The sequence below is a fragment of the Sinocyclocheilus anshuiensis genome, unplaced genomic scaffold, assembly GCF_001515605.1.
Source record: "Sinocyclocheilus anshuiensis isolate Anshui unplaced genomic scaffold, SAMN03320099.WGS_v1.1 scaffold670, whole genome shotgun sequence".
Lineage (NCBI taxonomy): Eukaryota > Metazoa > Chordata > Actinopteri > Cypriniformes > Cyprinidae > Sinocyclocheilus > Sinocyclocheilus anshuiensis.
The window spans coordinates 1,481,040-1,495,704 of record NW_015546062.1 but is presented as its reverse complement, the minus strand read 5'-3'; the positions used below and the strand labels follow the sequence as shown (position 1 = coordinate 1,495,704).

Genomic DNA, 14,665 nt, shown 5'->3' with positions numbered 1-14,665 from the left:
AGATAGAGAGAGAGAGAGAGAGAGAGAGAGAGAGAGAGCTGGAGGACATGCATCCATTTCTACACAATATCACACTATCGCTACTTTCACCTTTACTCATATCCAGATGCTACTTTAAGGCGCTTTTCTTCACAGGAGGCTAATAATGCTAATTAATACAACGGGTGGATGTATTTTCTGAAATATTAAACAGCGCACTAAATCCTTTTCCCGCAATTTATTTTCCGCTTTTATTTCGATCCTTGTTCAGGTGTTAAACGCAACAGCTTTCGTCTGTAGGAGTCTCATTTTAAGAAATAGCGGTTTATACTTCTGTCATTAAAAACATTCAATCTGGAGTCACTGCTTGACAACGGAGCGAAGAAGAAATGCTGGCGTGATTTTGACAACATGAAAAAGAAAAAGTGTGGAGGAATATTGTTGCACTGCTTTTGAAATCACCATATGAAGGTGGAGATAGACTGACAGGAGAGAGGTAAGTGAGACAGTTTGATTTTCATTTCATTAAACATCTTTCTCTGTCATTAATATCTGAAGTCTACATGATTATAAGCATACTGAATTACTAAAATTATGCTTTCTAGTGTGTATTTTAGATGCAACTCAAATGCCCAAATAATGCATAACATTGATGGTAATGTGATGAGTCTTGCATTTGTCACAGGTCAGTCCAGAGGCCACGATTCGACCATTGCATAAGTTTCTTAAAAAATACAGAGACTCTCGCTTGCATTTATATGACAGATATTGCTGGAAGGAGCGAGAGGAGAGGAGGGGGTGTCAGAGAGAGGGAGGAAGAGAGAAGGCGACAGAGAGAGAGAGAGAGCTCAGAGCGATTAGTAGATGTGGATGGGTTCATAGGTTCATCAGTTTTCTCTTTTTGCACTCACAAACCTCTTCCACATGAACTCCTCAAGCACATTGCAACAACTCAGTGTCACCCAACACTTTCAGTCCATCCTTGGTTTATTAATATGAGGGGAGTCCCCCATTTAATCCAGCCTCCCTTTCACCTGCTAATTTTATTCGGTTATAAATAACATAACAATCCGTTCTTCCCTCTCTCTCTTCCTATCTCTCCCTCCAACTAAACTCCAGAGTTGAGGAGAAGACCACAAACAAACCTGCTGGAGCCTGGTTGCCATGGATCCCCCTCCCTCTCTGAGTCTGGCCCTTAGCGGGAGCGAAGACGAAGAGCAACATCTGCCCCTCCCTCTCGGTGGTCTCTCCCATGCCTCCCTCTCTGGCAGCTACCCTGGGACCAACCACTCGAATCACACGGGAGGCAACAGCAGCCTGGAGCGTCTCAATGGCACTCCATCGCCCACCACGCCAAACCTTCCCCCGGCATCGCTGCCCAAGTTGCCCCTGTCCACAACACCCCAGCTGTCCACGCCAATCCCCAACGCGCTCCACCCCACCAGCACGCCACTCTCCTCCTGCCTGGGCAGCCAACATAGCCTAAGCGGGGAGACTTCGCCCGTCTACAACGCGCTGTTCTACTCCTCTCATTCGCCTTCCACTGAGCGAGAGCAGAGGGAGAGGGAGCGAGAGAGGGGATGTAAGCACAGGCAGGCCAGTCCCCTGGTGCACAGGCGGGACAGTAACCCCTTTACCAGCAGAGGGAGAGGGAGCGAGAGAGGGGATGTAAGCACAGGCAGGCCAGTCCCCTGGTGCACAGGCGGGACAGTAACCCCTTTACCGAGATCGCCATGAGTTCATGCAAGTACAGCGGCGGCGTGATGAAGCCGCTCAGCCGCCTCAGCGCCTCCCGCCGGAACCTCATCGAGTCCGACAGTGGAAGTGACACCAAAGAGGGCGGGGCTTGCGCAAGCCAGGAGACTGCGGCCTCCTCTCAACACAGTCAATCCCAATCCCAGAACCCCCCAGAGATCGTCATCTCCTCAAAAGAGGATCCGCCTTACGGACACGCTTACGAACTCGAGGCCTCGGCCAATCAAATGTCCATCTACCACCAGAACCACGCCCTCTCTGAGAGCAGGGGTGTGGTGGGGGGCGTGGCAGGGAGCGGGACTAACGGAAGGAGGGGTGGTGCTGTCGTGGGAGGCCCGGGGAGGACCATTTCCAAAGCCTCTAAACGTAAGAATCAGAACATTGGCTACAAACTAGGCCACAGGAGGGCGCTGTTCGAAAAGAGGAAGAGACTTAGTGACTATGCGCTCATATTCGGCATGTTTGGCATTGTTGTCATGGTGATTGAGACCGAGCTATCCTGGGGTGTCTACAGTAAGGTGAGGACTTTGTGTTCTGGGGACTGGGGTGAATAGTCGGGCACGAGGACACATCCTGCTGGTCCTGCTCTATGTGTGAATGAGAATGAGAGTATGTGTGTGCTTCCCATATTATGTTCCTATAATAACAATGGTAAAACTTGGATACAGCCATACACAATGTAGTGCAGCCTGTAAAGTAAAGCATACACAAGTTTACAGTGAACCATAATATGCAAGAGCAGATGTTTGACCAGATGAAAATCACTTAAAGGGATAGTTCATCTAAAAAGGGAACTCTGTCATCATTTACTCACCCTCATGTTGTTACATTTTTGTCCATCCATTGAAAGTCCATGCAACCAAAACTTGCATGCATGTAAAAGTAATTCCTATGAATTCAATCCAAGTCTTCTAATCACACAGTGTTGCTTTGATTTAATTTAGGCTCTTATTCATATATGAATATTAATCTACCCACATGCTTACAAACCTCATTGATTCTTGAATGTCAAATTTCCGTGCTTCCATGTTTACCCTTATAACAACTGCTCATTTTTTTTTCTTTATTTTTGTAAAGATGTGGTCACATTTACCATTATTCAGGGAATTTTCACATGGATTGAGTGGTGCTACTCTATTGCCAATAGGCATTTTCCCCCCACAAAATTTTGCGAATGTGACCACACCTCAAGATAATATAGTGTCATCATTTCGGTTTAATTTTTTTTCTAAATCCAGCAAATTTGCAACTGACTTTCACAGCCAATGATCAGTTGCATTTTTATTTTATGGAACAAAGCAGCTTTGCCCATTATTATAGTAACTGCTTATGTGTTCTACTGGAAAAAGTCGCAGGTTTCAAGCGAGGTGAGGGTGGATAGATGATGACATCAATTTCAGTTTAAAGCAAATGATCTGCGAAAATGTGACTCATTTGGAGTGACCAAATTTAGACGTGCGATGCGAAAGCGTGATTTTTTGCCACAAACACCAACAATAATCAAGCAACTTAATCATCAGAGATATAAATAAATGTTTTTCGGAAGTTGCATTCATAAGCTGTCTCAGTTTGAATGGGCACAAAGTGTCTGATCACAGGAACTTCTGTTATTTAGAGGGTGTAAGGCTATATCATGTTACACAAGCTAAGTTGAAAATCAGCTCTCAAAACAAACATCCATGGAGAATTGGTATGGCATTTGTCACCTTTTTGGAACAGAGGGTAATAATGATGCACCTGTGTATCTGGCATTAGCATGAATGTTTTAAATAGCTGTCTATCTTAGTAAACATACACATGTGCAGTACACATTCAAGGTTAGTAATGCTGCTGCTGTCAGAGGACTACTGACAGGATCAGATGTCTGTTAGCTCAGAAAGAATTTTGGACAGCTGTCTAGGAGATTTCTTAAGTGGGGAAGATATATTTGTGTGATTTAAGAAATGTTTGGAAACTTTTTAAACCAATATTCTGGATCCAAAACAAGCTCCCAGAAGAACATTTCGAATCATCCCTCACTTTGAAAAACAAGCAAAAATATTTATGTACAGTGCCCAACACATAACGTGGATTAAAAATGGATATTGCGACCATGAATTAAGAATTTGTTTCCTTTACTTGTTCATTTTTAGCAACATTAATTCATGGCCATGTTTCCTAATTTTAGTTCAGTTGTTACCACATTATACTCATTTGTTCTGTCATTTTAATTTAGTTTAGCTGTTGCCCACTATTGAACTAAAATGAGGTAACAAAATTAATGTTAATATTAATATATTAACTTATTAATATTAATTTATGGCCACAATATCATATGCGGGGCTCTGTATTTATGGCATGTCTCTTACAGTGGAAGAATATGAATGTTTATATGTATCACCATGAAACTAATGTGAAAGAATCACTTCACATCCTTGTCTGTGCAGTTATGTCTGATCTTTATTTTCATGTTATAACTTATGACCACGTAAAGCCAATAAACCATGTAATTTTCACACGGTACATGCAAGGCTACCAGAAACGGATTGTTTACATTGAGTCTTGTAACACATAACCAGAAGTTCACCGTTCTAAAACAGTATTAGAGTGCAAAAAATAAGATCTAGACAACATTACAGTTCAAATGCCAAACACTTTTGTACAGAATAAATAATATAATTGGTTTAACCAAAATTTGAGCTACACATTTCTGCTTTTAAACCCTCCACACTCTCTAGACTTCCATTGTAAGTGTTTTACTGTAAAAAACAGAAATAAGTCAAAATTGTTTGTGGAAATCAGAAGCATGCTGTCAATAGAGCATACAAAACCAAAACGTTTGTTTAATACTGAATATTGTGTTTAGTTTTACTAATACAGATTTATACATTTAGGAGGAATACACAGTACACTCTATTTATGCATGACAAACCTCCGTTTTGCTCTGCATAAGTTTTGAACTCATGGGAGGTGAGAACACACATCCTCGCAGTCGGCTCTTGAGCTAAAAAATCAAGTGTTGCTTGATAGATAATCAAAGTGGATGTAACCCCCATTACAGCCTACATAGTGTTACTCAAAAACAGGATTTGACTTCAGCTGAATTACAGACTAGTAACATTTTATATAAAGCCAAAGTCTCAAAATCACAAAACTGTGAGGCTGAAGTTAGGTAAATGACTGATGCTTGTGCCGTTACGTTAAAAGGATTGAATGTAACTGGCACATCATGTCAAGGTGAAATATTTTCCACTGTAATAGCCACAGTTGAAGGCGGAATGTATGTGTGTGAGTAAGAAAAGGACGGACAGAGCTGTAGCTTTGGTGTCAGTTGCCTAATTTTTGTTGGTGACAGGAAGCTTATCTACTAATGTAAGCTAATATAACCATTATGGAACCTTATAAGTGACTGATTTGGGACGTACAGTACGTATACTCAACACTTAATGGATTGAAAGTTTGATGATAGCTTGATCCTAAAGGCTGGAATACACTACACGACTTTTAAAATAGTATAGCTTAAAAACCTTTTGCGTAAAAAACCACTAACGCACATAAATATTGGGTCATTTGTATGTGATTTGGTCCGCTTTATGCAGGCATACTCAACCCTCAATTGATTTCAATAGAGTTTGACATTATCTTGTTGCTAAGCTAACAGTTGGTTAATCTAATAAGCTTAAAAACTCATATTACACATAAATATTGGGTACATTTGTATGTGATTTTGTCTGCTCTTTGTAGGCATACACCACCCTCAGTTGATTTAAATAGAGTTTGACATTAGCATGTTGCAAAGCTAACAGCTGGGTACTTTTGATACACATAAAAACACATACCACACATAAATATTAGGTAATACTATACAAGATTTGGGATGCTATACGTAGGTGTACTCCACACTCAATTGACCCTTCGCAGGGAGTTTGATTGACAGGCAATCTGACCAATTATAATGTTGAATCCGCCATTTTGTCAGACAAACAAACCAGACAGGAGAGTAGATTAACTTCGGTGGACTTAAACCTAAAAAAATGGTGTGGATTGATGTCTTTCCGTGGTTGAAATACAATTCCTTCTGATGTTCATTCATGTTTATTTGGTGCTTTGATAGTAAATATGAAAAGACGTTTGGATATATTAAAGAGCCACAAAACAGTATTGTTTGAATTTATTACAAAATTTGAAAGCTGAGACTTTGTTTCATTCTAAAAGTAGCTCTGTCTTGTCTGTCGAGTGTTGTCTGTGCCCTCTTTGCTCCGTGATGTATTTTTCATTGTGTGAGAACATGATGTGTAGTGTGAGAGTGGCATGGCTTGTCAGACATAGCTACAGTAACTAAGTAGTCTTTGCGAAGGGTTAGTTGATTCCAGTAGAGCATTTTTGATGGCGTTGAACTGTTTTACTTATCGTTTTCATAGCTGAATGAATGTTTGTTATAATCAACAGTTCTCTTGCATCATCGGCCATATTGGATTTATTTATTTTTTCTCTGAGCTCAACACAATGAATTCTGGGATTGCATTTCCGTTGAAGTCTATATGTAATAGGCTAATGCTTTGAAATTTGTCTAAAAAGGTATCTTAGAAGGCAGAATAACTAAGTTGCATATTTCTCATGAAAAAACCTTGTTGCTTAAAATACTCAGTGGGTTTTGGAACAGTGCAGCCGTCTGAAGTGTGTGTCTGCGCGCGAGTGGGTTTGTGTGAGTGTTATGAGGTGTTCTCTTGCATCTGGCACTGTTCTGAATGGATCTGTCTCAGCATGTAGTCTGGAATCACTTCTACGTGTGGCTGTGGTCCTTGTTCTGCAGGTGCTTCTGATATGGCAGACATATAGGAAATTTGTTCTGTCTCAGTATCTCTCTTTCGCTGCCTGTCTTCCCTGTGGCTTTCTTTTTCGGTCTCTCCCTCTTTCACACTTACGCGTTATTTCTCTTTTTCTCTCTGTCTCACCCACTCATGTTTTTCTCTTCTTTTCTCGTTCTTTCACTCTCGTACTTGCACTCTTTTTCCTTTTCCTCTCTCTGACAATTCCTTTCCTCTTCTCTCCTGGTAATTATTCTTGGTCTGGATATCTTTCTCTTTCTTATACTCACTATCCTTGGTGCTCTCTCTCTCCCTAGATCTCTCTCTTTTTCTCTCTGTTATTGTAGTGGGTGGTGAACGGGGGAGTGTTTTTGGAGAGGGAGAGAAAAGTGAGTGAGTGTTAGGAGAGATGAAATGAAAGGCTGTAATAAAATCTCTTTATTTGAGATGGAAAACGGGTGAGTGAGTCAAGTTTGCACATGAATAATGGCCATGCTGATTGTATACCATTATAGCCATTATAAGACAGCACAATAGAATCCTGTTAGTGCTGCATTGCCCCTCAGAGTAATTAAAGGGCTTTTCTCTCAGTGCATTACTGCTGAAGGTCCAGAGACATGTGAGATACTGATGCTCTTCCACATCCTCCAAACTCCTTTGATTTGACTTGACTCATCTAATGGGGAATTACCTCTCCTCAAACCCCCAGTATAGTAAGTCCCATATGAAACAAGTTTATGTGAATGGACGATGGAGCATCTAGAGTGATTGCGGAGGAAATGAATAAGGAAAGTGACTGCTTAGATGCTGGCGAATGCTCACATCTCTGAGTGACCGGCTATATCGATTATTGATAATCACCTTTGCACACCATCAAGCACCTATTGATGGCTTTACTGCGCTGCTTGAGCTGTGTGTGTGTGACAGCTGCTTTTGAAAGGATGAAACCAGCAGGAAATTCCTGATGAGGCATAATGTCCAAAACATTTTCCTAACCACTTAAAGCTCTCTCCTCGTTTGAAATGGCAGTCGTGTGTGCACATAGAAACAAAGAAGCTGGAGAATGCTGTCTATGTTTGAGCATACGAAAATGAAGACTAGTTTGGTATGTGAAGTGTGTATGCTGGTCTGGATGGGAGTGTGCACATATGACTGTCGATTTAATGCACTGATTTAGTGTGATATTAATTATTAAAAAAATTATGCAATAAAAATGAATCCTGAACCATCCACAAATTCCCTAGATTAGGGATTTAACTACCATCAGAGATTCCTTATAATCGGTGAAATAAGATAAAACACAATTGACTTCTAAAGCCACTTTTTGCTTATTCAGTGCTCCCATCTGCCACAATTATTCTATGTGATTAATTGCAGTTATTTTAATGAATTAATATGCATATCATTTCTATAGTCTTTTATTAAAGGGCTGTTGAATGCTTGATTCTGATTGGTTTGTGAATGTTCTAACACTGTGTCCTAAGTAACCAGATGTGATGCCATGAAACGTGATAAGGTATCGCAAAGGTATCTTTTCCATGTTAATCAGAGTTTTTGTCCTAACCAGCTGCGTTGGCCAGTTAAATTTTAGAAACTGTTTCTATTTCTGTGACGTCACAGCTGGAAAAACATACAAACTATTACAAAGATAATCTCAGGTATTGATTATGTGCTTTGTTTAATGTTAAAAGGATCTAATGTGAGTTAGAATATCATTTTGCTTGACATTTATAGCCATACTGAAAGCAACAATGGACAATTTACCTCAGATCTTGAAAATAAACTAAAGGAAACATAAACGTTAAAACTGTGAGCTCAATGTGAGCCAACAAGCGTGTTCCATAACCAAGATTGTATCAGTTACTCAGTATGTACTTTTAATCATTTTAAAATGGTTTAATATTTATGAATTAGATTGCAGTATGTACTCATCTGTTTCGTTGTGAGTGCAGTACACTTGGGGAAAGAGCCTGCCCATACGCTCTTCTGATTGGCTGTGATTTTTTATTGATTTTATCATGTTTTGCGTCTGGTGTGGACAAACAAATTGATTGTCTCTTATTGCATTGCATCTGGTTAGGACATGATGTAAGATGTGCAATTTTTTTATTCAGGAAACGCACAGCTGAAGTAGTTAAAGGCACAATATGTAGGTTTTTGCCGCTAGAGGGCGTGTATTAAAAACAAACAAAGAAACAAAGGTGTAGTTTGATGACGCCGTGACTGAGTGTGGAATCATGGGAGTTGTCGTCTTCATTTCCACAGCCGGGACTCAGGCAGAAATCATGTTCATGGATGAGCTAATGATTTATTAACGTAGTAGAATGAAGCAGGGTGAGGCTGAAAGCCGTCGAAGCGAAACGAGGCCGCTGAACGAGCGTGACACACGGCTCAAAAGCAGCAGAGCTTTTATTATGCCACAGTCGACCGCTTCCGCTTCTTTCGGTCATGAGTATGTGGTAAAGCAGCGCTGTTTTATACATTTGAAAGTTCTGTTATAATGCTACTCTGTGCGGTCGTCACCGGTCTAATAAAACGCATAACATATTAAAGCATCTTTGATGTTTCCATGTTTTCTACAAAACAAAACCGGAAATCGAGGGTGTATGACGTCATTGGCAGGCGACACAATGGCACTATGGAAACGGTCCGTGTCACTAGTTAAAATTGCTTATTTCTCTGGATTTAAACATTCTTCGAAACATTTGGGATAATGTAAGTACACAAGTCAGCAAAATATATAACACTGTGCTAGTAGTTTTTGGATATATTTTTTTTTTGGATATTTTTTTTTGGATATATTGTGCCTTTAATTCCATAGGTCTTGACTACATTAGAGTTCCATATCACTTCACCAAATTATTCCAGTTATTTCAAAGGTCCTTCTCTCTTTCCAATAACTGCATTAGTCTACATATCAATGGCTCAAGCCTCTTTTACTAGCTTTAAAATGATGTTTAGAATTGGAAACAGAGGCTTGGGATGAGATTAGTCCTACACACAAGAGCTATTTAAGGACAAATATCAGACAAATGTCTTGAAGTAAAACATTTGAACAATGTCTTGAGCTGTAAGTATAAGTATCAGTATACAGTATAAGTATTGACTTCAGGCCGAATTATTAGAAAAACAATCAAATATTTCAATGGCCCGTCATCAGCTTTCCTTATGTATATCATTTATATAACTGTGTGAATGTACTGATGTTAAGCATTGTGTTTATAGGTGTTTGTATGTGTGAAGATGTGTGTGCCTTGCATGCTCAGCAGCGAATCCTCAGGAGATGTCTGGTCCATTCACACTCCGTAAACATCCTTCCTTCCATAAATAGACAGGTAAAAAGAACAGGAGAGAGCTGATAAGAACAGCATGAAAGAGTGCAGTGTGAAATCTGAGACTTTGCGTGTTACTATCATTGTTTTTGTATTTCGTCAAATATTCGCTTTTTCATATTCACTTTTTATTTGCCATCTATGCGAACTAGTTCATCATATTACATGAGCTAGCTGCAAAATAATTGTATTGTTGTCCTAAACACGCTGTACACTGGGGTCCAAAAGTCTGAGACCACTAATGAAAATGCTTCTACTTGGCCTTTTCTGATTTAATGCGCTTCCTTTTCATTGCAAATGATATTGCTAGCATAAAAATGGGTATAAGATTGTCTTCGTATTTGGTTTTCCTCTTTTGCTTCAATGACAGCAGCACTCAAGCTGCATAAACTCCTGATAAAAACCTAATGATCATATTCTCCAGCATGATGTGAGATGATGCAAAGAGCATCTTGAGCTTCAGTGGAAGCAAATAATCTCAGATTGTTTTGATTAGAAATAATGCAAAATCTCAAATATTTCTGTGCCTTTAAATCACATTTTAAGGCATTTTGAGTTTTCAACGTGGTAGGATATTTCAGTCCCATTGTATAACATAAAAAGGTCATTTTAGGTCTGGATGAAACTGTTCAATGGCATGTACACTTGCACAAAGCAGCATGCCTTGAATACATCCTCCTCCAGCTCCTCACACATCTGCTCGACCCTTAACAGCCCTAAATATCTGGAAAAAGCCACTGTCAAATCAATACTTAATTTTCACACCCTCCTCGCTCTGTCACGCGTCCCTGGGGAACATCTCAGCTTAGACTTGTTTAGTAGATGTGAGGAAGCGTGCAGATGCCTCTGTTGATCAACCTGTTGCCTGTGCACAAGGTCGCGGGGCTCTGTGTCTATATATGTGTTTTTATGCAGGTAAATAAGTTAGAAATAATAAGAAATGTTCTTGAGCACCAAATCAGCATATTAGAATGATTTCTGAAGGATCATGTGACACTGAATACTGGAGTAATTCAGCTTTGCAATCATAGGAAATTACACTTTAAAATTGAAAATGAAAGATTGAAAATGTATTTTGCTCATTATTAAAACAATAGGAGTCAATGGAAAGTCCCTACCTGTGTTTGTGTGTAATCCATTTCTAAGACACATATATAAGGGGTGATCCAGTGGGCTGCGGGACCCTAATCCCACTCCTGTCACACTAATGCTTTTACAGCACTCTCACGGGAGCAATAATCATCAGTACATAGAGAAAAAGAGAGCGTGAGGGGGAGAAGGAGAGGAAAGAGAAGAGATGGACAGCCAGAAGAAGGGTCAGTGAAGGAGAGGGGGCAATAGTGCACTGAATTAAAAAGACCCTCGAATGGCCATTAATGTTAAGCTTAATGTATGTGTGTGTACTGTATAACTGTGCATGTAGCTGAGGCTGTGTGTGTTTCCATTTTTTTCCTTGGCCTCTGAGTGTGTAATTGGGTTTTCAGGGGTGTAATGGTGTATGTCAGTGTGTAATCAAGTGTGTGTGTGTGTGTGTGCCAGTCCTTGTGTAATTGGGCTTATCTGTGTGTGTGTTTTTCATTAAGTGAGATAAATTACTGTTTTTGTAACATTTGATTTTGGTGGAGGTGTGTGTTTTTTGCAGCTTTTTTGTTTTGTGGTTTAATAAAACCCATTGGTGGGTAACTCATAGGAATATGGCAAGCTGTTTTAACATTTATTCATTTGCAGGATACATTATAGATATTTACAATTCAGTTTCCACTAGTTACAGTTAGAATTCTTGATATAAATTTAAAATTTTACAACAATGGTAATTCTTAATATCTGGAATTACATGTTCACTACATTTTAATGTTCAAATGTGAAAATGTGAATTCTTGAAACAAAATGACAGTCACAGAAATCTAATCAGATCTTCTTTATGCACCAAGAGCTTGTAACACTCCAAAGAGAAAGGAACATTTGAAATCGCATCATATGACGCCTTTAAAATCATTAATACACAGTTTTACTAGTGGAAATGTAATTATTAACATCAAAATAGCTATTTTCTTAGTAAAAAAAAAAAACAAGATATATTGATATTTCAATAGTGAAAATTAATAAGTCAAATCGGCTTGACATATAGGAATGAAAAATCACATATCTGTTAAATATCTCAATTGTTTCTCCTACACAGCAATGATACTGAAGGGAGAGAATTTTGTTTAACACTCCTAAAAAATGTGCCCATATTTTGATTCTCTTTCTTTAATACTGGTTTGGATATAAATCATCTTTACCTGTAGTACAGAGTCATTCATAAGCTGCATGTGCAATAGCTGCTTTATCATAGACAAATGATCTTTGCAAGTCTCATTTTCTACTATAGATTGCAAGTAAATATCCACCTCATATAGCAATCTTTTAGTTTTGTGTTATAAAAATATCCCATTACTATTTCATAAGAGAAACCACTGCAAAAAGACCAGTGTGTGAGGAACTGTCCTAATGAATCAAACTAAATCATGAACAACTTTTTTGCAAACCCGTTTGAACGATTAAATAAAAAAAGTGATTAATCCGTGAATCTGGCATCACTAGTTTTGTTTCTAAACAGCTGATTTTAAAAAAGTAACTTGGTACACTGAAGGGTATGCTTAAATTTCATGTATGTAATGTATTACAAATAGTAAGCTATCACTTATTCAGTTTGGATTCAAAAGATGAATTAATTGTTCTAAAACTTAACATCCAACAGAGAATGCATGTGTTTATTACTGAAATTTTGCCAAATCAAAAATGCAACGTTTTCACAATGCAATACCCACTTCATGAAAAGCTGCATGATTTAAAAAGTAGCGATGCTACCACCAGCTGAGAAATGTAGTTAAACTAAACGCTTCACTACTTGTACCTACATTAGCTAGCTGAGCTACTCAAATATGTGTCATCTAATTTGCGTCTACACAGATATGTGTCAATCTCATTTTTGTGGAGTTTTAGAACAAAACAGTTCATACTTGAAACAGAACTAAGAACTCCAAGTCAACTAAGCTATGAATGAGCAACCACTGAGCAATAAAGTTCCTCTTGTAAAGGCGAAACAGATCATGTTCTTCTCATATTACCAGCTGGGGTTGGGTGTGTGTGTTTGTGCTGGTGATGTATTTATTGTCTTGTGTGTGTGTGTTTATAGAGGTTGATTGTGGTTTATTTGCTGTGTATTTCTGTATGGGGTGAGTGTAGGTGTCAGGGTGAATGATAAAGTGTGGCGGATGTGTGATTGGTTTGGCCAGAGGGTTCACATCATTAGACTGCTTGATTTAGACAAAGTGCTCTGAATAAAGGGGAAAACACACAACACAGCACATACAGTGATATTAATCATCTGCAAATCTATCTTTACCCTGGACAAAGCACCTTTAAGGGTCGGTCCAGTTGGTAGCCATCTTGGTAGTAGCCCTGGCAGCTATTTTCTCTGTCGGAAATAGAAATACAAGTACATTTTCTAATGAAATTGAGGAAGGACTAAAATCTTCATGTTTGATACGATTACATTTAAATAACACATTTCAAATCAGCAATGACATTTGACACTGATAGCATCATAAATGTAGCTTCTTTAGCTCAAATCATGCTAAAAATGCTATTTCTTAAGGCTAGCTAGTCTAGCTATTGTATATAAACAAACTATATCAAAAAGGCAATCGGCTGTTCTACCAGCCGCCATATTGAGCATTCTGATTTCTCACGTTCATTTTTATGAGTGGTCCATCTCTTCCCCCTTATATTTTCTCTGGTCTTGAATTTCAGAATATTCCTGAAGGATTTTTGTGTCATGCTTGTTTTATCTTAGAGCTTGTGTGTGTGAACACGCCATCCTTCCTCTTGTGGTTAAGCTGTGAGTGTTGTTTGTGTGTCAGGATCTGAAAAAATCTCTCGTTCCGTGTGTGCGCATGTTGTATGTGGCTTGTATTTGAGATTTGAGTCACTTCACCCAACATCAGCGGTAAATGAAGAAATTGAAACAAGAGGAAGTAATTATATTAGAATCACAGATGACCGTGTGCATTTGTGGCGGTACATTCAACTGCGAGTGTGTGCGTGCGTTTGTGCGCGAGCGTGTTCATGACAGACAGAAGGCTCGAAGATGACTGTGTATTCAGACGTCAGAGCCGATTTGTTCGGTGTTTATGAAAGCACCAGGGAGAAGTAAAGAGAGGATGCTGAATAGATGGAGGAGAAATGAAAGGAAGATTTTGAGCGTGCGAGAGAATGCTGATGGAGTTAATGGAGCTCAGAAAGCCTATTAGCTCTGAATGGTGTCCATCATGACCTGGATCGATAACTGCTAATCTAGCCATGAGTCTGGTCGTCATACTCTCCATTCACACACTTATATATAACATGAGCTATGATAGTCATGTCACAGACAAGGAGGACTCACTTAGTATGATGGTAACACATCATCAAAAAAAGAAGAAGAAGAAAAAAAAACTCAGTCACGCAGGGAGAGCGAGAAGAGAGGCTGCGGGGAAGTGAGAGGAGAGCGAGATTGAAGTTCTGACCTTCATGACCGCATATGCATTAAGTATAGTTAGCATCCTCAACAAAAAGCCTCCAGTAAAGATCTCTCTCAACTTTGTGTGATGTCTGACGTGACACGTTTTAATTTCAAGGCTCACATATTTATAGTTTTTTTAGTAGGCCTTAGAAATTTCCTTTTAATTTAGTCAATATTTCACAGCAGCACTCATTACAAAAGGACCAGGCCAAGGACTCACCCTTTCCTGTTAAATATCCACTGTATCCAAAGAAGGTGAAACTGTT

At 39.1% G+C, this 14,665-nt stretch overlaps 1 protein-coding gene across 1 annotated transcript in view; it reads left to right on the top strand.

The window, feature by feature from the left end:
* LOC107699550 (small conductance calcium-activated potassium channel protein 2-like) overlaps window positions 1-14,665 on the top strand; it is an 88,847-nt gene that overhangs the window by 14,992 nt on the left and 59,190 nt on the right. The window contains exons 3-5 of the mRNA XM_016500846.1: window positions 29-475; window positions 1,099-1,532; window positions 1,625-2,252. Of these exons, the coding sequence (XP_016356332.1) occupies window positions 1,144-1,532; window positions 1,625-2,252 (1,017 nt within the window). The 5' untranslated portion in view covers window positions 29-475; window positions 1,099-1,143. The remainder of the gene's footprint in view (window positions 1-28; window positions 476-1,098; window positions 1,533-1,624; window positions 2,253-14,665) is intronic.